This window comes from Camelus dromedarius, chromosome 10 (assembly GCF_036321535.1).
Source record: "Camelus dromedarius isolate mCamDro1 chromosome 10, mCamDro1.pat, whole genome shotgun sequence".
Lineage (NCBI taxonomy): Eukaryota > Metazoa > Chordata > Mammalia > Artiodactyla > Camelidae > Camelus > Camelus dromedarius.
In genome coordinates this window covers 60844195-60865756 of record NC_087445.1, presented here as the reverse complement: position 1 = coordinate 60865756, position 21562 = coordinate 60844195, and the positions used below count along the sequence as shown (strand labels likewise).

The window sequence follows — 21562 nt, the reverse complement described above, 5'->3', positions numbered from 1 at the left end:
GGTTTGTGGGCATGGCTGGGACTCTCTCTCAGAAGTGGGTGGGGTCAGGGGCAGGGACACAGGCTGGAATAAATGTTACCACATCCTGCATCCATGCTGTGCCTCACACACCGGGGCCAGCTGCCTATGGCTGTTGGAAGGTGTCACTCTGAAGAGGGATATTTTGAAGTGACCTGAAGGACAGATGCCTAAACCAGAAAGTACAAGCCGCAGGCGGGCCGGCCAGCCTCAGCTCAGCTGGTGGATGGGATGCTTGACTCAGGTACCTTTTACAGTTCTGAATTCACCATTTAAAAAGGGAGCTTCCATATACAAACTGAGGTTTCTTAATTCTCTTGAAAAGTAAGTTCCAGGAGCCCTGAGCCTGCGTCCTGCACGCCAAGGGGCCTGAGCTGAGTTGAGACATGCCCTGAAGACGGGGCCTCCCATGCAGTTATCCGCCCCGCCTGCCTCCCTGCCTGGTCCTGGAAGCATTTGCCTCAGATACTTACTAAAACTTCACTACAGAAAAATTGCCATGGATCCTGCCCCTTTCCCTTCCACAGGGTTGAAGCGTATCTGTGACGCCCTGGCAAGAAGGCTGCTCATCTCAGAAGGGACCAGAATCATTCTCAGCCAAGTGGCTGCCCTGATGATTCACTTGATTCTTAAACAGCTTCACCTCAAATTGTCTCTTAAAGATACTGGTCACATTTCTGTTACAAAATAGATGTGGCTGCTTCCTAAAGAAACATATCCCTTTTTTTTTTTTTTAAATTTTAAATTGAAAGGCTGGCCCTTCAGCTGTATGAAGACTCTGGCAACTCCCTGGCCTCACTGGATCCTGACACTCTGAGGGGCGAGGGAGGAATCTTCCAGCCCCAGTAGGACTCCTAGCTTTTGTTTTAGATCCAGTAGAAACTTCTCAATTAAATTCCAACCGCTGGCTCAGGAATGTGCACAGTACACTGAACAGCAGGAAACTCCCACAGACGGGGTTCTGAGGGCAGGGCTGATGCCCCTGGGAGGCTGGTCCAGCCTCACAGCCGGTTGGAGCTGTTATCTATGCAGTTCGATGGAATTTGTTCGGCTGATCAAGTAGCACATCCTCGTTGAGGAGAGCGCCCCTCTGTACCTGGTTGAGGACAGGGATGGAGCTGGATGCGGTTTTGCCTTGAAGGGCCGTTCTGGCAGCAGCAGTCCTGCTTTAGGAGAAGCTGTCACCCTCCCTGCTGCTCAGGCCACAGTTGTCTTCTGGTGGCAACTTCTCTCCCGGACTTGCCTTCAGTTCGATGATCCAACCCAATGCCGACGCGCAGGTGTCTGCAGCGAGAAGCTCAGGACGCTGCTCAGAGCTTCTGAAGGGGCAGAGGAAGGAGGGCAGCAGAGGGATGGCCCGGCTGACCTGCCTGGCGGGTCTACCTGTGGCTCCGTTAGCACTCGCGGAGGGCTCTGGGCTCTGCCTGCACCTCTCCTGGGGTGGAGAGTGCCTTCTCTCCCAAAGCAGGCTTTCCATTCCGGACTGTGTTGGGGACAGTGTGTCCAGACACTGCGTTGAAATGTGTTTCCACAGCTCCCATTGCTTCTTAACTTCCTGAGTCACAGACACCACCAGGAATTTGGCAGAAGCCACAGGCACTCTTCCCCAGAAAACAGACAGTACACACAACACACAATGTCACAGGAATGACCGCTGGGCAAGGTGAACTCACCTGAGTCCCTTCGGCACCGGGCCTGTAGGATTCAGATTCAATCCATTCCTTCTCCTGTGCGGCGGTGTTCCACAAGCAAGGCCCACGGGGGCCACGTCTTCCTGTGGCCACGTCCCTCTCTTACTTATCAGACATCGCTGGCATGGGTTTGGTGCTCGAGGTAAGCCAAGAGCTGAGAGGAGTGAACAACCCTGACCTCACACAGGTCCCCCGGGGAAGGGCTCCAGCTGTCACTCCCAAGTGTCCTGCTTCTAACAGGATGACACGGCCCAACCTCGAACCCAAGAAAGAACACCACACGCCACCATTTTCCTAAAGGTCGTTTTATTGTAAAACCATAAATACAACACTGACATGAAATCATTTAAGCAACTGATCGTCTCTAACCATTAAAAGGATGTCTTTTTGCCTTGGCATCAACCAACCGGGAAATAATGTTGCAAGAATTCAGGGGGGAAGGGGTGCTGAATTCTGGGCTGGGGTTTTTGGTGATTTAAGGAACCAAGTGGAACCTTCCTCTTCTCCCTGGGAATGTCCCACTTTTGGACAAGAATAGACAGGTTAAAAACAGCAACATTTAAACAGCTGAGTTTTAAATTTTATTACTCTGTAAAAATCTTTTTTTTTTTTCTGTTCCTTTCCTCCATTTGACATCATTAAAAGTTTTAAACATCACAAAACTGATTTGGCTGTAAATGGAGAAACGGTACCAAAACAAAGTAAAACGAAAAACCCAAAGGACAAACAGAAAACCCTAAATAAACCCTCAAGTTTGGTCTCGGGGGTTTTACATATCACAAGAACCGTCAACTCAACCCCCATGCAATGTGACTCCTTGGAGAGCTGTTGGATCCACACCAACGACACAGGAGACTGCAAACAACGTCTTTTGTTAATTAACACAGCAAGGGTGACACTAGGTAACTTTTTTTTTTTTTAAATACAGTACATGGTACACAGGGTCCCAAGATAACCCTGCATAAACCCCTTGTGGAGACTTGAGCCAAGCACTGGCTGTTTATAAAAATATTGTGTTGCTACAAAAGTATAAATTAATGCTACCGGTATTAAGAAATATTAAACACATAAAACTTATAAGGATTAAGAAAAATATTCATTAATACCTGTAGAAAACTCTGGCCTAAAAAAGATATTTTTTTGTGTTTTTTTGTAAATTTTTTTTTTGTATTTTTTAAAGATGACTTGAGTTTCTTGCACTCGAAGAGAGAGACACAGTCAGATGTGCCCATGGTATTGCCTAGAACGTCTTAACTACTGAGAAAGGGCGGGGGTGCACGCACGTGGTTACTGAGTGGGGCCTGGGAGGGAGGGGGCACCAAGGCTTTCTCAAGATTTACCTGATGTGAAAAAATCACCGACGTGAAGTTGCAGGGAGAAGAAAAAGGTGGGATCGTCAGAGAACAACTGAAAATAATTTATGCTTTTTAAAAAATATCTCTGCTTCAGGTGGTTGTACAAAATGATGCTCGGGACCTGAATGGTCCCGGACGCGCTGCCCAGCGGGTCTGGCCGCCTCCAGCCCCGCAGGTCCCGCTCTCTCCTGGCCGGCGAGTCCCAGCCCCGTGCCAGTCCACGAGCTCGCTCACCGCTTTGGAGCCCAGCCACCCTGGCTGGGAGGGAGGGAAGGGTCCCAGGCGGGGACCGGCTGGCACCTGGGTTGTGGGAGGAGCCCCCCCTTCTGGCTGGTCTCAGACCCGGCGGGTCTCTGCCAACCTGGACTTCAGGAAGCGCCACAGGGATCCCAGGCACCTGAGGTTGCGGACAAGGCTGGGCTATGCCCCTTTAAGGAACTTTGGTTCGAAGAGTCAAGGTGCCTGGTGGGACGCGTGGGTGGGGAGGACCCCCGGGGGACCTTATGCTGACACCTGACTGCAAACCTAGCAAATCCTTCTCTGTACAGGAGGTGAATCTTTACAGTGGCGCCCATGGCGGTGGTGGGGGGGGGAAGGAGAATACAACAGACAGCAACCCGACGCCTTCACCCTCATCCAAGCGGGAGCAGGTGCCTCTTCGCACAGAAACCACAGGGCCCCTCCCTTCAGGGAAAGGCCGGGCTCCACATGATCCTCAAACCCAAACGAGAGAGGAAGAAAAAAACCCAACAACGACAGCAACAAAATCCTCCAGAGAACCCTGAAAAGAGGAAACCGGGAGGGAAACATAAGAGGGAAAACACTGTATCATTGGTTCACCATAACTGGCCTAGCAAACATTAGCCACAGTGAAGAGGGGGCAGGCCCCTTCCCAGTTCTCCCACTGGCCCAGCTGGATACAGGGGCTGGGGCGGGGCTGGCAGGGCTGAGGCAGGAGCTCCCCCACCTACTGTCTCCAGGGGACAGCCTGAGCCTTACTTCGCCTCTCGCTTCCATCTAACCCATCAGCTTTTCCAGAAGCCCTCCCTCAGGTATATCCCAGGGACAGGGGTGCTGTCGCTGTTCCCAACACAAGGGCAGAGCTATGAACTCGCCCCAGCTCCCTGGGGCAGGAGGAGGCTGCCGGCCGTGCCCCGGGCACCTCCTCCTCCCATCTCTACAAGCACATTCGTCGTGATGACGATATCCAGCTACTGTCCCCTCCTGGGCCATTTCTCACAGGACGTCCCTCCTCTACCCACACCCCAGCTTCACTCCAAACCTTTCTCGTGAACCTGGGGCCCCTGTGAGTGTGCGCTGCATCACCGACAGCTCTTCAGGTGCCCACTTTCCAAGGGGTCTAGTCCAAGTCCAGGGGCAAGCCCAGGGGACCCCTAAAGGCAGAGGTTCAGCTTCACAGTGGAAAACACGCCTTGCAGAGTTTTTCTCTGGTGTTTCTTGGAAGTGCAGGAGACAAAGGAGCAAACCGAAGGACAGGACACTCACCAGCCCACCAGCTGAGCTGGTGTCAAAGTCCTTCCTACAAACCTGGAGACCCAGAACTTCTCAACTGCATCATCGGACTGTCCTCTCCTCACCAAGAAACCACAGCACCCTTTTCCCAGCCCAGAGCCAATCCCCGAATGCCAGGCGTGAGGCTGTCAGGCAGGCTGGTGGCAAAGCATCCTTGCTGGTGGATGCAGCAGGTGGCTTTCTGCTGGGATGGCACTGCTGCTCTTGGCGGAGCTGAGACCCCCAGTTACCCCAAACCTGAAGGACCGCCCACAAGGCTGTGGTCCTTGGCTTGGGCTTTGGTGGTGAAGCCAAATGACCTCAGATGACGGGGAAGACTCCGCAGAGTGGAGGTGTTTTCTCTGCCTCCCCTCTGGCATCTCTGTATGTCAGCACAAGGTCCAGTTCTGTCCTGGGAATCACGTGGTTTAGACAAGTTGGGTCCAAGTCCGCAGGCAACCACCTTGAGCTGTGAGGTCCTACAGTGGTCACAGAGCTGGGAGGCAGAAGACAAAGTCCTTCTGAAGGTCAATGCCAGGTTGGGTGTTGGGAAATGAACTGGAAGAGGCGACCTCAATCCTTTGGCTGAGCTAGAATTTGGATAAGGTGGATATTGCTAGAGATAAGGGGCCAGTGGCTGGACCTGTGAGATCTTTGGGTTTTATTAAGCTGTTCATCACAGCAGGGTTTGCCCTATGGGAACCGCCTACATGAGAAAGCAGAGGGGGCACCTTGGTACAGCCTTTCGTGTTGGCGAAGACAGTTTCTGAAGAACCAGAGGCTGCAAGAGAGAAATGACTTCCTGCCACCTTATTCCCATACCTGGATGAGGCAGCCGCGGGAGACAGCTTTCAGAGTACCTAGCAGCACTCACATCAAACCTGCAGAGCAAGCCAAGTGCTAAGGACTGAACTGAGGTGGGAAAAAAGAACAAACAGAGCAGGAGGTGACACATATGACTAGATACCTGGAATTCAGTACAACGTACTTGAAATTTCATGCTGGGGGGGCAGACATCCCACGTTCCAAAGAGAAGAACACATATTTGGGCTTGGTCCTGATGGCCTTGCGAGAAAGCGAAATGCCTGTTTTCTAAGCGAGTAGCCCAATAATGGGGCAACACCAGTACAGCTCTGCTCTCAGGAGGAGGACGGGCTCCCACGGACCACACAATATGGGCAGCTTTCATCCTCCTTGTGTGGATCAAAGTGCCAGGATGAGGACTCTTCCCCGGCAGCAAAGCAGAGCTGGAGGCCTTTTGCTGTAGGCATGTCACCGTCAGCAGCCTGGCAACCACCTTCTGGAATGCCCCCAAAGGTCTCATCAAAGTTTGCTGACGCTCCCATAGTCTCTAGGACATTAGGTGACCATCCACTGGCCCCTTATCTTCTGACGGCGTGACCCCAGTTGGAAGTGCCGTGGAATTAACACCTGTGAACTTCTCCGGGAGAGGAAATGTCATGGTGCTTCCTGAGACCATGGCTTGCTGGAGTGAATGTGGAAATGGCCCACTGTGATGCATTTCAATGTGTCCAAGACTCAGGTTAGCTCTCATGAGGCAAAGCGAGCATGCTTGGCATCTGGGACAGTGTTCTGGTCCACAATCCTAAGCCTTGAGTTTTTAAGTCAACTTTACTTCTCCAACTTAACTGTCACGGACTGGGAAGAGAGGGCTGTTGTACAGTGCTTTTTGTAGTCGAGGTATCTTGCAGTTGAATAATGCTTTATTACTAGGAAGGGATGGAGAGGACTTAAGTCAACCCCCAGGATGGTAGAATGTGCCTTTGCAAACAGCCTCCCATGATGATGGTCATTCTCAGCCTGAAGCCCTTGGTGTAACCATCTCTATCCCAGTCACAGGCACCGGGGGGGCAGGGGGGATGTGGGACCACCAGCACTCTCTTCGCTGAGAGGTGGGGTGGGAAGTTGAGCACTGATCCTGACGGAACCGCCTCTGGTGAGGGGAAAGGGTCACCCTGTCGGCATTTGGGCTGAGTGTGTAGAACTTTAAACTGCTCGTGGAGAGAAAAGCCTAGAAACATCTTTCACAGCGTTAAGTTGAATGTGGCCTAATGCCATTCCACCCTCAAAACATCCGTCATTTGGCCCACAAGGCACCGGGCTCAACTACTGTCCTAGAAGGAGGGCTGAGGCTTGTGTGGGGACCCCCAGGGCTGTGGACAATGGAACCACGGGAATCCCCAGGGTCCTGGGGAGGGAGAGGAGGCTGTCGGTCTGAGGTGTGATGAATGTGAATGTGGATCAACTCAAGAGTCCCTGCTGAGCTGGAAGGGTCAGTGACATGGCGAGTAGTGTAATGCACTCTGGGTATAGAAATCAAGACATTCGCAGTACCAGACACAGCGAGCCAGGAGGGCGGTCTTCTGCCTACATTCAGGAGCACTCCCAAGCCACATGTTCCCCTATGGCTTCCACTGAACCCCACGTCTGTGAAACCCGTGACTCTGACCCCACTCCTGGTCTCAAACAGCACAGCCGAGTTCATGGTCTTGGCTGTTTGAATACATGAAAACCGGACTGTCCAGGGAAGGCTAATAAAAACCTTAGGATATTAAATCTACCACTGAGATGAGCTAGTTTACAGTGTGACTTGAGGAACAAAAAGGGCAATCAAAAACCAGAAAAAAAAAAAAAACCCTCCAAAACATAAGTTATAGACATTCAGTGCCTCCTAGCAGAGTCTAAATCAAATTTGAAACAAAATAAAAGGTAAAAACTGCTAACATGTTAGGAAAAAAATTATTAAGGAATGGAGACAGTATCTATACTTCTTTGAAAAATGTCTTTTTTTTTTTTCTATCTTATATTAAAAAGCAAAAGGTCAGCTTTATATTCTGAAAGTCTCCTTTCCTGATTTGGGGAGATAGATAGGTGTGTTTCTAAGGCGGCTGCCCTGTGACACCCAAGAGTGTCACGAAGGCAGCAGCTCAATGCCCTGAAGGTGAACGAGAACCAAGTCCAGTGCAGAAGCTGTCCATCTGATGCAGTTTGGAGAATCCATGGCAGGGCAGCTGGGGAGAGGAGGGTGCATTAGGGTCAGGAAGGCCTGGGGAAGGGGATGGAGGGCAAAGGGGGACCATGGGGTGAAGGACAGAGAGCGTCAAGTCACTTCAGATCTCAGCTGCCTGAACGTTTTACAACATCAGCTTTCTACCAATCTGCACACCTGAAAATGGAGTCTTTTAAAGCCCCCTTACTGAGAAAAGGAGGTGAAGCACCTTCCCTCTTTCCCACTCAGCTTTCCTGACACACCCAGTTTAATGCCCACACGCCCACAAGCAGGCGTGTGTACATGCACCAGGGCAGTATGTGTGCATGCGTGTGTGACACTTCCGCGGCCATGGAGGTGAGCACAGAGCCGCTCACGCCCATGGTGCGCACGCATGGGTGTGCACACACATGCACACACACACTGTAAAAAGCACTTAAGTTTCCAAGGGGGGCATTTATAATGAGGTCCACAGTGTTTAGAACTTAAAATTCCTTTTCTTTGCGACAGTGTTGTGGGGTTTTTTGTTTTTCTAACGTTCTCTTCTCTTTCTCTTTTTTTTTCATCTGGAAGTCTTAAAGCATGTTGGATTTCAGAAACATGAGTTTGTTCATATCTTCTGGACTGAGCAGTCGCCTCCTTTTGATTAGAAGTGCTTGTTCACACATATTTACACACCCGCTCCTGGCCCCCACGGCCGGAACGGCCAGGAGCCAGAAGGCGAGCTTGGCGAGTTTCGTGTGCTTTTGGGTCACGCACGACCAGTACTGGAAGAGATCAGGGGTGGCCTGGAAGAGGGGCTCCTGCAGATAATCGTAGACTTCGTTCTTCCCAAGCCGGTCGTCCTCCTGAGCTGCGGGGTTCTCGCCGGGGGCAGAGCGGGGCTTCTTGGCGGCAGGCTCAAAGTCGGCCTCCTCCGTCCAGGACTCCTTGACCTCGTTGATGAGCTCGCACACCTTGCCGATGATCTCCTCGTGCTGGTAGGGCGGGACGGGCCGCAGCTTCTGCTGCGGGTCCAGGATCATGGCCACCTTGTGCGCTGGGTGCACTTTGAAGTTCTCCTTTAGCGCCTCCAGGAAGAGGTGGCACAGCTTGCTGACGGTGCCCGCGTCGTTGGCCTTAGCCGTGAACAGCTTCTCCAGCCTGACGTAGGTGGGCAGCACCAGCTGCAGAGTGGGCTGGCTCTCGTTGCTCAGCTCGATGACCGCCTGCTTCACCGGTGTCAGGATGGCGGCCAGGTTGCTGAGCAGGTGCTTATTGAGGCTCTGGATGAGGTTCATCTTCTTGGCGCGGCTGTAGAACTCGCAGATCTGCTCGTAGCGCTCGTGCACCAGCAGCAGCGAGTCCGTGACCGAGTTCCAGCAGGGCGGCGGCGAGGTCTCCTCCAGCGAGCCGAAGGTCTCCTTGGCGAGGCCGGTGGAGCCCGCCAGGTCCTCACACACGTTGAGCAGCTCGATGACCTCGTGCATGCTGCGGGCCTGCAGCGTCCGCTTGCTCAGCACGCTCTGTACCACCGAGTTCAAGGCACAGGCTGAGCAGCGAAGGCACATGCCGGCCTTGGAAAAGGCGGATGCGCTCACCCGGCAGTCCGTCACGTACACTGTCCTGATCTCTGACATCACGAACTCCGACAGCACGTTCTGCACCCAGTGGTGCACCAGGTCGCCACTGTCGCGAATGTCCGCGCCCTTCACGCCCAGCACGTAGCTCTTGATGTGGTTGCCCTCCGCCTGGTAGGCTGTGAGGATGTAGCAGGAGTCCGGGCCAACGCTCTGTGAGTGGCAGGTGACGCCGATGCCCAGGCAGGCGTTGCTGCCCAAGGCGCACGTCACCTTCACCTTCACCTGGTTGTACATGCGCGGCAGGTGCTTCAGCGCCAGCGTGTTGAAATTGCCCAGGATCTCGGTGACCGAGAAGGCCCCGTAGCGGGCGCCGCTGTCCACCAGCGTCTGGGCCAGCTTCAGGAACTCCTTCCCGCTCACCACGCTCAGCGCACCCAGGTCGGCGCACATGACCCGCAGGAGCCGCTCCGCGATGTTCTGCCGCTCCTTCTCCGGGATCATGCTGTTGGGTGTTAAACCACTACTTGTGGCTGGAGGAGGACACAAAGAGAGGTGTGATTAATGCTGGCATTCAGGGCTCCTTGGTCTGGCAGCAGCCTAATACTCAAAGCATCTAGTATTAGGAATTATGAATAGATTTCATCTTGCACACAAATTGGTGGTGCTGGCCATCTTTAACATGTGACAGTGTTACAGGAATAACGGTCTCTGATTGATTAGTAATGCCTGCCATGGGTATGGGAACAGACTATAGTGGTATGTGTGCAACATACTTGCTGCATGCATCATTTACCTGGACCTTTGGAGCCAACTAGTCTAATCTCTTCCTCAGTATAAAAATCTTCTCTAATAAAGGAGCCTCTATTGAATAAAATACATGAGACTGCAGTGTCAAGAAAAAGCAGACAAGAGAAACTGTGGAGAGTGCATTCTAATTCTGATTCTGTCACTAATTTGTGTTCTCTGACCACAAACAGATCACTTTTCCCTGGGCCATCTCTGTCCATCCCGTGAGGTCAGAACTCCCACCAACAGGGTCTTAGGTGTGAAAGTGCTTTGGAAACTGTTACGTGTGGTCTTGCATCCTCACGGGAGGCACGGGGTGGGGATAGGGGGCAGAGGGGACCGAGCAGAGAGGGGGCTGGAGGTGGGTGGGGCAGACTTCCATCAGCCCCGGGCTCCAGCCTGGGAGAGACCTACTGTTGTTGGCACTGTTCCTCTGGGCCTGGGGCTTCCACTTCTCTTCCACGACAGCAGGTGGCGATCGGGACTGGTTAGAGGCAATGTTGTTTTCGTTGTCCGCTGGGGGCACAAAGGGGACAGTGTGTTTCCCTGAGGTGCAAGAGGCCTGCCAGCTAACAAGGTGAGAACCAGAGCATGTGGGTGAAGGTGAGACTGGCCTCTGGGACAAATCCTGGCTACTTAGACAACTATCTGATGCCTGCAAAGCCTCATTTTCATCACTTGGTAAAATGAAGATAATCACCCGGATGTCACAGTTGCTGGAAGAACTAGTAAGAGCTAAAGCAGGGAAAGAGCAGGGCATGGTGCCTGGCACGGAGTGAGCGCTCGGTGAATGGGATCTGCTGGATTCCGAGCATGGCTGGGAGCCTCCCCATCCCTCACCGCCCGCCAACACACCCTCCTACAGCCAAAGCTCTAGCTCTGAGCTAGGGGAAGGGGTGCCCCTAACACTGCAAGAGACCAAGAGCATCTCACACTCTCGCTTCTTTAGAGAGTGCTTTTTCATCTTTTCAGTATATTTACTAAACAGTTATTAAATGAACACAACAAAACCAAAGCCCCATGTGACATGGAGTATGAAATTCCCAACCCCCTCATTACATGTAGGAAGTGGAAACTGAAGTCCATTATAGGAGAGGATTTGCCCAAGATCACACAGAAAACCAACAGCAGAGCTGGGCCAGACATCTCAGGCCTTCCGGTTCCTAGATGCCTTCTCCGTGCATTTCCCTAATTTTTGTTAACTTGTGCACTTGCACTTGTATTCAGTTTTAAGTAACAGCCATATGCCTATTCTCCTCTACTCATGGTTACCCCTTGACATTTCTAAGTAGAAATGGTCTGAGTTACATGCTTGTCATCACAAACAAGCATACAAGCTTTTATCATACAATATTCCAAGAATGCTTAACTCCACTCCAAGCCCTGAGTTTCTAGGCTGTGCCATCTCCGTAATTTTTACTGTTCTGCTATGGACCTACTTGCCTAAAATTCTAATAATACTGTTTCTCTGTGCTCTTTTGTTGTTGATGTAGGTGTATCTCCTTGAGACATCATCCTACAGGTAGAATTCACAACCTGAGGATATGAACGAGTCATCAGTGGCCCTGGTTCAGGGTTGCCAGATGCCTTCCATTCTTCTCAGTCAAAGGCATCAGGCCTTGGAGGTCAAGGCCACACTTTTCATGCCTAGAGAAAAGACTTCCCCAACTTCTACGTGTTCAGTCAGCCCTGCAAGACTAGTTAAGAGACTCTGGGACATGCACTCAGAGGAATATTTTGCAGCCACTAGAAATGTGGTCACGTAGACTAGAGTAACACAGGAAAATGCACAAGATGATGAAAAGCAAGCTCTAATCATAATTTCATATGTATTCATATATACATATGTATATATGTATCTTAGACTCACAGGTCAAATAAGGAAGAAATTTATGCATCAAAGACAGATGGGGAGGGACTTCCACTTCTGCCCGTGAAGCATGACTGGCCGTGGGAACTGCCCTCCAGATGCAAACAGCTACAAATCATGATATGACTGCTTTCAGACAAGCAACCCAGGGTGTGATCCCAGAAAAAGAAACAAATTCAGTACACGCTCTGACTGTCCCACTTGCTGCCTGGAGGCAGTTTTCAAGCCGCAACATAGGGGCAGGGAACTGAACAGAGCCCAGCGGTCCTGCTGAAGAGACAGAGATCAAAGCAGGGAGGCCCCAAACAGGTAGAATTTACTGGGAAAAGTACCAACAAGGAGGGAGTGACAAAAAGAGGGAGCTCTGGAAACTACCCCGGCGTCTTTGCTGAAACTCGTCTTCCTACGCAGAGGGTCAAATTCCACAGGACTGGGGAAAGAATCACAAAAACACAGTAGGCTGATAATTCTCAGAGCTCCCACATGGGGGAAATAATTTGTGTCCCCTCAACCAGAATGGAGAGACCTCAATGTATGAGAAACTGGACACAGTCCCCCTACTGCAGGGCTAAATTAGCCCCAGATCTAGGGCTGCCCTAGGACATTGGACCTGCCATAGGACATTTTAAGAGCAACCCTTTAAGTATTAAGGCGATCCCAAGAAACGAACTGTAAGCCAAAGTTTAATACTCTTTTAAAAATACAAAACCTGGCACCTAACAATATAAAATTCACCACATCAATTGTCTTAATAAGTACCAGACATTCAAAATAGTAGGAAAGTATGACTTATAACCATGAGAAAAACCAATCAATAGAAACAGACCCAGAAAGGACAGAGATGATGGAATTAGCCAATAAGAAGCTTACAACAGCTATTGTAAAATTATCATAAATATGCTCAGAGATATCACAAGGAGAGAAATGAAAGATGGAAGGAAAAAAAAAAAACTAAATACTAACCACTCAAGTGGAACTTCTAAATATAAAAATAAATGGTACAGGAAAAATGCACTGCATGGGATAAAAGTTGATTAGATGCCACAGAAGAAAAGAAAAAAAAATCAGTGAAGTTGGAGACAGAGCAAAAGAGCTATTCAACATGAAAACCAGAGGGTAAAAGACTGAAAATAAACAAACAGCACGGACAATAACAAGCAGGTTAACACACATATAATTAGAGAACCAGAAAAAGGGGGTGAGAGAGGGAAAAATTATTGCAGACGTGGCCAATTTTTCCAAACTGGATGAAAATTATAAACTCAGATTCTAAAGGCTCAATTGACCCCAAGCAGAATAAACATAAAGAAAACACCATCAAGGCACAGCACCATAATCAAATTGTTGAAAACCAATGACAAGAGAAACTCTTAAATGCAGCCAGAAATGGGGGGAAATTAAGTACAGGTGAACAAAAATAAGAACCACAGACCCAGGAGGCAACAGAACAAAGTATTAAAATAAAATATCAACCTAAAAATTTTAAATCTAGCGATATTATCTTTCACAAACGGAGGTAAAATAAGGACAAAAAAAAAACAAAAAACAAAAAACAAAAAACAAAAAACCAGACCTGTAACTGTAAGAAATACTGAAGGAAGTTCTTTGGGTATTAAAAAAAAATGACATCACATTAAGAATTTGGATCTACAGAAAGAAATGAAGAGTTCTGGGAACTGCAAATGTATGGATATAAAAAATGTTTTCCTTCATTTTTAATCTCTTTAACAAGATAACTGACTGCTCATTGGAAAATAATATCAATGAATTGGAATTATATGTACATGTAAACTATATGACAACAATAGCTGAGAGACTAGGAAAGGGAAATAGAATTTCATTGAAAGTTTTTCACACAGTATGCAAAGTGGGCATTTGACATCCTCTGAAGGATGAATTGATAAGTTAGAAATATACTTTAAAACCCAAATAAACTATAAAAAATAAAACAGAATTATAGCTAATAAACCCATTGTGAAGATAAAAACAGAATCATAAAAAATTCTCCGTCCAAAACAAGGTGCAAAAAAAAAAAAAAAAGGAACAAAGAACAAATGAAACAATTAGTAAATAGCAAAATGGTAGATTTACATCCAATAATATTAAAGTTACATTAAATGTAAATGGTCTCCACATTTCAAATAAAAGAGATTGCCATACTTAATTAAAAAAAACAAAACCCTATGATATGTTATCTATAAGAAACCTATTTAAATATGAAGGCATGGATAGGTTAAAAGTAAAAGACTAAAAAAAGTACACCATACATACAGTAATGAAAAGAAAGCTGGAGATGTATGTGATAGTATTACAGAAAAAAACAGATCTCAGAACAAGAGTTATGACCAGGGGTAACAGGAGACTCTGCATAATGATAAAGGAGTCAAATCACCAAGTGTGTATGCACCCTAAGTGTGTGTGCATGTGATAACAGAGCATCAGAACACATGAAGCAGAAACTGAGATAACTGAAATAAGAAATAGACAAATCTACAACTGGAAATTTCAAATCTCTTTTCTCAGTAATTGCTACTCTCATGAGAAAAGAGAAAAAAAAAGAAGACTGAACACAAATGAACAGAGAGTGGACAACAACAAGCAGTCCAATATATATATAATTGGATACCCAGAAAAAGGAGGTGGGACAGAAAAATAGTGAAATCACATAAAGTCTAGTCTCTGATCATAACTAAATTAAATTAGAAATCAGTAACAAAAAGATATTTGGAAAAATTACAACTATTTGAATATTAAACATCACAGTTGTAAAGAACCCATGGGTCAGAGAAATATGAGAGATCAGAAATGCTGTGAATCAAACATTAAAACATAACATCTCAAAATTTGTGGGATATATCTCAATAAATGCTATTTATAACGTTAAATAATAATATTAGAAAAGAAGAAAGGTTTAAAATCAGTGTATAAAGCTTCTACCCTAAGAGATCTAATGAACAAGTTTAAAGAATAAGTTGAGTCTAATGTAAGCAGAAGGAAGGAACTAATTACAGATAAAAGCAGAAATAAATGAAGCAGAAAAATAGGTAAACACACAGAGAGAAATCAATGAAACTAAAAATAAAACTATAATGAGAAAGATTTAAAAAAGGAAAAGAGGACAGAACTTAGTAGCAGGAATAAAAGAGGACATTACTACAGATGCTACACATGTTAAAGGGATTAAAGTGATTATGAACAACTTCATGCAAATAAATTCAACCACTTAAACGAGGCGAAAGAAAAAAAAATACCCTAAAAAAAACAAAGTACCAAAGTTCACTCCAAATGAAAAGGGTAACCTTAATTAAATCTATTACATTCTATAACTATTAAGAAAATTCAGTTCACAGTTTACATAATGGCTCACAAAGAAAATTCTCATGTGGATCCACTGGCAAATCTGACCAAATATTTAAGGAAGGCTAAATTCTAAACAAATTCTTCTAGGAAATGAAGAGGAAAGAGTATTTCCCAATTCATTTTATAAGGCTGGCATTACCCTGATCCAAAACTAGAGAAAAAAATTACAAGAAAACTATGGTGAATGGCTAAACAAATTGTGGTATATCCAAACAATGGAATACCAGTCAGAAATAAAAAGAATTACTGACAGCACAGAACAACATGGATGAGTCTCAGAAGTATGCTAAGTGAAACAAAACAGACACAAAAGACTCAATAACATATAATTCCATTCATACAGAATTCCAGTAAAGGCAAAACTCTAACAAAAGAAAGCAGACAATGATTGCCAGGGTAGGGGTTTGGGAAAGCGACTTGCTGCAAAGGGAACTTTCTGGGTTGAGGGTAACATTGTGCTTGTGATGGTGGTTAAATGACTGTACATTTATCAATATCTATCAAACTGTACTCTTAAAATTGGTGAATTTTATCTACGTAAGTTACATCTCAATAAATCTGATTTTACACTAGACTGAAAAGAAACCATTAAAAGAATAACAGTGGTTAGCTCTGAGTAGTGAGATTATGGCTGATTCTTCATTTTCTAACTTCTCTGCATTTCCTCCAATTTCCTTTACTGAATACATCTCCCAGTTAAAAACAAAAGCACAGATTTAGAAATGGAAACCAGCAGCCATTCTCGCTGACCTTCTCCACTATAGAGTATAGAGATTTGGAAGCCCTGGATGTGTGACCTTGAGTCCGTCACTTCAACCTCTCGGCCTCAGTGTCCCCCTCCTCCTCCCAAAATCCTGGGGCTGGGCAAGCTGCAGGCTGAGTCCCTCACTCTCTGCCTTTCTGCAGGACTTGGAATCGAGATTACTCAACCTTAAATTACATAACCATGTCTAATACGGTCGATTAAAAATTTTTTTCCTCCTTATCTCACAGACAGTGCTGCTGAATAGGTGAGGTACTCAGTAAATGCTCTGTGAAAGGCTTGATTTATAGCTTGAGCTGGAAATAAAGTTAACTTAGTGTAGCCATTCCTAGGTACCCCAGATACACACACACACACACACACACACACACACACACCCCTGTAAAAGGCTGGATGCACAGCTGGAATAAAGGCTGTCTCCCACGAAGGGATCAGTGGAGAAAAAAAGGGAAAGAAAAAGTTTCTAGCAGGGGATGGAAAAAAGGGTGCCTGCATTATCCGGACCTACTTTAGAACATGCCACAGCCCTCAATACTTCACATACATCATCTCTGGACCCTCACCCAGCCTGTGAGGAGCAGAGATAAGCCCATCTGACAGCCGAGAAGACTGACATCCAGAGAGGTGAAGTGGCTCAAAGGGATTAAAACTCCAGTGTGGCCATTCCAAAATCCTGCCGTGCTGAGTTGCCAACTTGTTTGCCACCTGGGAAAGTCCCCGAGCCGCTCTCTTGGCTGCGGTCCTCTGACTGCACTTGAAAAGAGGCTAGAAGGACTGACCTTTGAGGGGGAACCACCTCCCCCGATCCTCCACCCCATCTACCTTGCTGACGAGGGTGAGGTTTGAGAGCATAGCCTTGGGAGATCACGGGAGAGTCAGAATCCTGGTCGGATGCTGTGAATGCATCAGCCACTTTAACCTCAGTTCCCTTATCTATAAAGTGGGGCTAAAATGGGCACTTAACTCAAAGCAATGTTCTGAGGATCAAATGAGCTAGTACGTGTGAAACTCTCAGAAAACCTCCTGGCATGCAATAAGAACTCAAACGATATTAGGTACTTTTTACAAGCCATGCAACTTTGGGCCAGCAATTCGGTTCTCTGAGCCTGAGTTTCCCCGTCTGTGTAACGTCAGCGAGCTTGTCAGGAGACCTGACGCAGTAACCAGCCCCGACACACAGTAACCGCTCACTAAACGTTAGCTATCCTTAGTATTACTGCTGCCAAAACCTGCTCCTCCACTGTCACCAGGGGCCAGGCAGGTTTTCCTGCAGCACAGAAAGGAAGTTTATTAGCGGGAATTACCCCGTGCCGTTCAGCAGTCTCTTAATGAGATTGGTGTTATTCGAGGCTGATCCCCCTTATCAGCAGCGCTGTGAACTGCGCAGATCATGACGCTTAATTTCTCTCTATGGAGTCAATCCTTTTAATCCCGACTCAGCCTGGCTGGGATTCCGCCTGGCTTTGCACTGGATTGCCGGCAAGGCATTCTCTGCCAGCACTGGACCAGAACAAAGCAGCCCAAAGCTCTTCTCGGAAAACAAGTCGGGATGCTTGGGGGAGGTGGGGCCCCCAAAGGCGCATCCTTGATTTGCATGTTAATGGCCTCCGCCTAATTGCAGGAGGGACGGAGAAACACTGGCACCCAGACTCTCCCCTCATTAGAGCTCAGCTTCCAGAAGCCCACAGAAGGGCAGAGGGTTTCAGAGGAGGAATGAGCAGGGTCCAGGCGGTGTGCTCACGCAGCGTCCCAGCAGCCTTCCAACTTCAGCCACTGGTTCCACACGGGGTCAAGTCTAAACGCTGTGAGCTGTGTTCAAGGCCTTCCCTGGTGCAGGACAGCTGATGGCTAAGCAAACCGGAGGCATGAGACACAAGAAGACGGAACTCTGGTGGAAGGGGGCAGCTGGAGATCGCAGGTCTGTGTGCCCTTGCTTTACAGACAGAGCCCCTCAGAGAGGGGGGACAAAGCTTCCTGCCTGAGTCCCACCATGAGGAGGATGTTGGTTAGGGCAGGACTGGAACTCACGTGTCATGGTGGCCAATCCAGCTCTGTCCTGCTTTTAATGAGTATATTAGAAAAAAAATCTACCCCCCTCCCCAAATCACGTGAATTGGCGCCTAGTGCAGAGCAGACACCCAATAGATACAAGCTGAATAAACCAATGAATGAGGAGGGTCACAGTAACAGAACAGCACGTAGCCTGAGAGCCCAGCTCTAATACGCTGTGCCAGTCCGGCCAGACCTGGAAGATTGTGTGAAAGATTTATAAAGCAAAATACAAACAATAACTAATAACGATAATAATAATAGTGACAATAGAAACAACAGCAGCTAAGCACTCAGTCTCCACCTCGAAGTCTCTTTCCTGGTCAGAACCACCAGGTGTGTCAGGCACTTTTCCCACATCATCTCCAGTGCCTCCAGGGGATTCCCTGAAGGAGGGGTGGCAGGGACCGCTAGCTCCCTCCCCTACTTTCTGTTCCCCTTGGCAGAGTGTCGGGCTGTCCCTGGGCAGTGCTCCGGGCAGGCTTCCCACCCCTGGAATTTGAGCATAAAGGTGCCACTTGTGGTCTAAAGTGGTAAGGAAGGAAGTGTGCCTCTCCCCCTGCCCGCCAGTCAGAGAGGGAGGGTGCTGTGAGCCAGGAGAGGATGGAGACACACGAAGGAAGGAGCCCGGACCCCTGCATCGCCGTGCAAAAGGCCACCCAACCAGGCCGCTCGCACCTGGCTGTGATGTGACTGAGAAAACAAGGGGCTATGCCAAACCCCTGAGAGTTTGGGACTTATCTGTTACAGCAAATTGTCTCCCTGACTAAAACAGAAATTAGAGCAGAAGTCGGTGCTACTATGATAAAAGCCTAAAATCCAAGGCTGGGTGGTCCAGAGGGGGATCTGATACTGTATGCTGGACAGATGGCAAGGCAGCTGATAAAAAATACCAGCCTAGACGGCACACCGCTAGCTGTTGCTCGCAGCAGTGGTTCTCAAAGTACGGCCCCCGGACGAGCCGCGGGGGCCTGAAGATTTGTCAGAAATCCAACTTGCAGAAATGTAAATCCCGGGCCCCACCCTAGATTCATGAATCTGAAATTCAGGGGGGTGCCCAGAACTCTGTGCTTTCACCAGCCCTCCTCTGAAGCAGGCTGACGTTTGAGGACAGCCGCTCTGTGGGACAGAGTGTTCCAGTGAGTACTGACCCCTGGCTGCCCCGGGCTGCCCCCTCTCCAGTGCCATCCCTGCCTCTGCTCACCTTTAAATCAAACCACAGTCTCCTGGTCAGCTCCTACTTGGCCTGGAGGCTCAGCGCAAAAGTTACAACCTTCTGGAAGCCTTCTTCAGCTCCATCCGCATCTCTGGATGTGCGACCACGGACCCTGCTGCCACCCCCCTCCCCCTCAGGGCACAGACCACCCTGCGTTACAACTGACTGATGGGGCTCCCGTATCCTGTGACCATTTCCTGGGAGAGCGGGCTCAGGCTGGCTCTGACGAAGGGGGAAGGGAGGGCTGCAGCCCCTGGCCCACCCCACCTGGGGGCCCTTACCTGCGTGGGACTGCATGTGCTCCAGCAGGTTGTTGTAGAACTGGAACTGGATCCCACAGGCGCCGCACGTGTAGGGTTCTGTGCGGAGAAACAAGAGCTGCTGTGTCAGGGGCAGAACGAACCCAGACGCCTTTCTGCTGGGCTGCAGGCAGCTTTGGAACTGGGAATCCAAACGCACACTGGGGCTGTGCCCATGGGGCTCTGGGTCTGTCTGCTTCCCCCACTAACTAGTGAGGGAGAAACGGGGAGGAAGGGGTGATGGAGAGGGAAGATGCGCAGATAAAGACCATCGAGTGCAATCAAGCAGCATTTATGGAGTGCTTACTGTGTGCCGGGCACTGTTCTGGGCACTGGGGATGGTGAGGGGAGGACAACACTAATGGACCAAGACCTCTCTCAAGGCAGAGACCACATCTTTATTCCACAGCCCATCTCTCTGCCAGGGGATGCACACAGACAGCACTGCTTGCCGAATGAACAGATGAATGAATGAATGAATGAATGAACCAAAAACAACAGAAGGGACATGGAAGGCAGCAAAGAGAAGGGGAGAAGGGGCAAGAGAAAGGGAAAGAAGAGGAGAAACACAGCAAAGCCAGAGGAAGAGAGGGTAAGACAAGGAGAGGGAAGGGGAGAGGATGGGACGGCAGGAAGAATGAGGGCACACGTAGAAACAGGAGCATGTGTGCAAAGGACCTAGATCTTTTCATGTCTTTGTGACCAGCACTCACGGCAGTGCCCGCCACAGGGACGAGGAAGGAAGAAGAGAGAGAAGGGTGCAAAGATGGGTAAGAAAAGAGAGTAGGAAGTAGGTGGAGATGGGGCTCGGAAAAGGTGCCCTGAGGTTGCCCTGTGAGCAGGAAGGGGAGGCTGTGCTCCTGCAGGGCTGGGGGTGGCAGAGGCAGGGTGCCCATGGTCACGGCTCTGCCTGTCCCCTGTCCAAACTCCACCCGCCTGGGGTTGGGCCTCCTCCTGCCTCCACCAGCTGCCCAGGCTGCCTGGGAGGGTGGCCCAGGTCTGATGCTCCGGGGAGGTCCCGAGCGTGTGGCAGGCTGAGTTCACTCCCTGCCCTGCCTCGCCCTCTCCAGCCCCCCGATGGGACCATCACTTACTCTGTAGGAGAGGGAAAGGATTGGAAATCAGGGGACTTGCAGTTTCTGCAAAAGAGAAACAGTTTAGCTAAGTCTCTTCTGGTTCTGGTGCTCAGAGATGATGGTCATTATTTCTGTCCTTAGTAAGCAGTGAGCCAGATGGGCTCTCAGAGGAGGGCGAGCGTCTGGGAGCCAGGCTCACGTTCTACGGTAGGCCTGGGGCACAGGCGAGGCAAGATTAGCCAGGGCCATCCCCCCAGGACACCCTCAACTTTAATAAGTGAGTGCACAGACCACTGATGAGAAAACACCCGCACGTGGCTGCCCGCTTCAGGACCAGGAGTTGGGAGCCGCTTTGAGGTCCTGGCACCATGGTGGGAGTATTTGGCACCAAACATCAGGGCAGCCAAGGGAGGGCTGAGCTTTGAGGGTTTCTGTTGGCTGGCAGTTCCCCGACGCTTCCTGAGTTGTCAGCTAAGCCTCACAGGCAGGTGGCAGCAGATCGGGGCCAGATGGACTACACCGGGAATCCTGGCTCCACCACTTATAAGCTGGGAACCTGGGACAGCGATCGACCTCTCCTGAGCCTCAGTTTCCTCATCCAAAAGGTGGGGATAACAATAACACTAACCCCCACCGGGCTGTGGTAAGGATGAAAACAGGTAAGACACATACAGCTCTGAACACGTGCCAGGCACACAGTAAGCGCTCAATAAATGCTGGCTGCCGGCGGGAGCAGCACTTCACATCGTCATTCCCAATTCCGAGCACTGGCTCTGGTGGAAGGAGAGGCAGGGGGTGCAGCCTGGCTGGCTGAGAGCAGAGGCTCCCAGGAGACCGTGGTTCCAATCCCGGCCATGCTACTTATTCCTGGGTGGCCTTGGGCCGGTCACGCCATCTCTTTTATCTTTAAGGGCCACCTTTTGGAAGGGCTGAGAGGGTTACAGTTTTCAGAAGGATGAAGCAGCTTGGAAAAGTCGACATGCCGTCTGTGGTCT

The 21562-nt window shown here is 49.1% G+C and overlaps 1 protein-coding gene across 7 annotated transcripts in view; it reads right to left on the bottom strand.

Moving 5' to 3' along the window:
* Positions 1-1998: 1998 nt before the first annotated feature.
* Positions 1999-21562, bottom strand: part of ZNF618 (zinc finger protein 618) — a 165543-nt gene continuing 145979 nt past the window's right edge. For 3 of the 7 annotated variants that reach the window (XM_031450251.2, XM_031450255.2, XM_031450265.2), the window contains 4 exons: positions 20586-20630; positions 19474-19551; positions 10349-10450; positions 1999-9678 (listed from right to left, as the gene is read on the bottom strand). In XM_031450251.2, the coding sequence (XP_031306111.1) occupies positions 8162-9678; positions 10349-10450; positions 19474-19551; positions 20586-20630 (1742 nt within the window). In that variant the 3' untranslated portion in view covers positions 1999-8161. The remainder of the gene's footprint in view (positions 9679-10348; positions 10451-19473; positions 19552-20585; positions 20631-21562) is intronic. The other 4 variants (XM_064490446.1, XM_031450257.2, XM_031450259.2 and 1 more) reach the window with 2 other exon arrangements.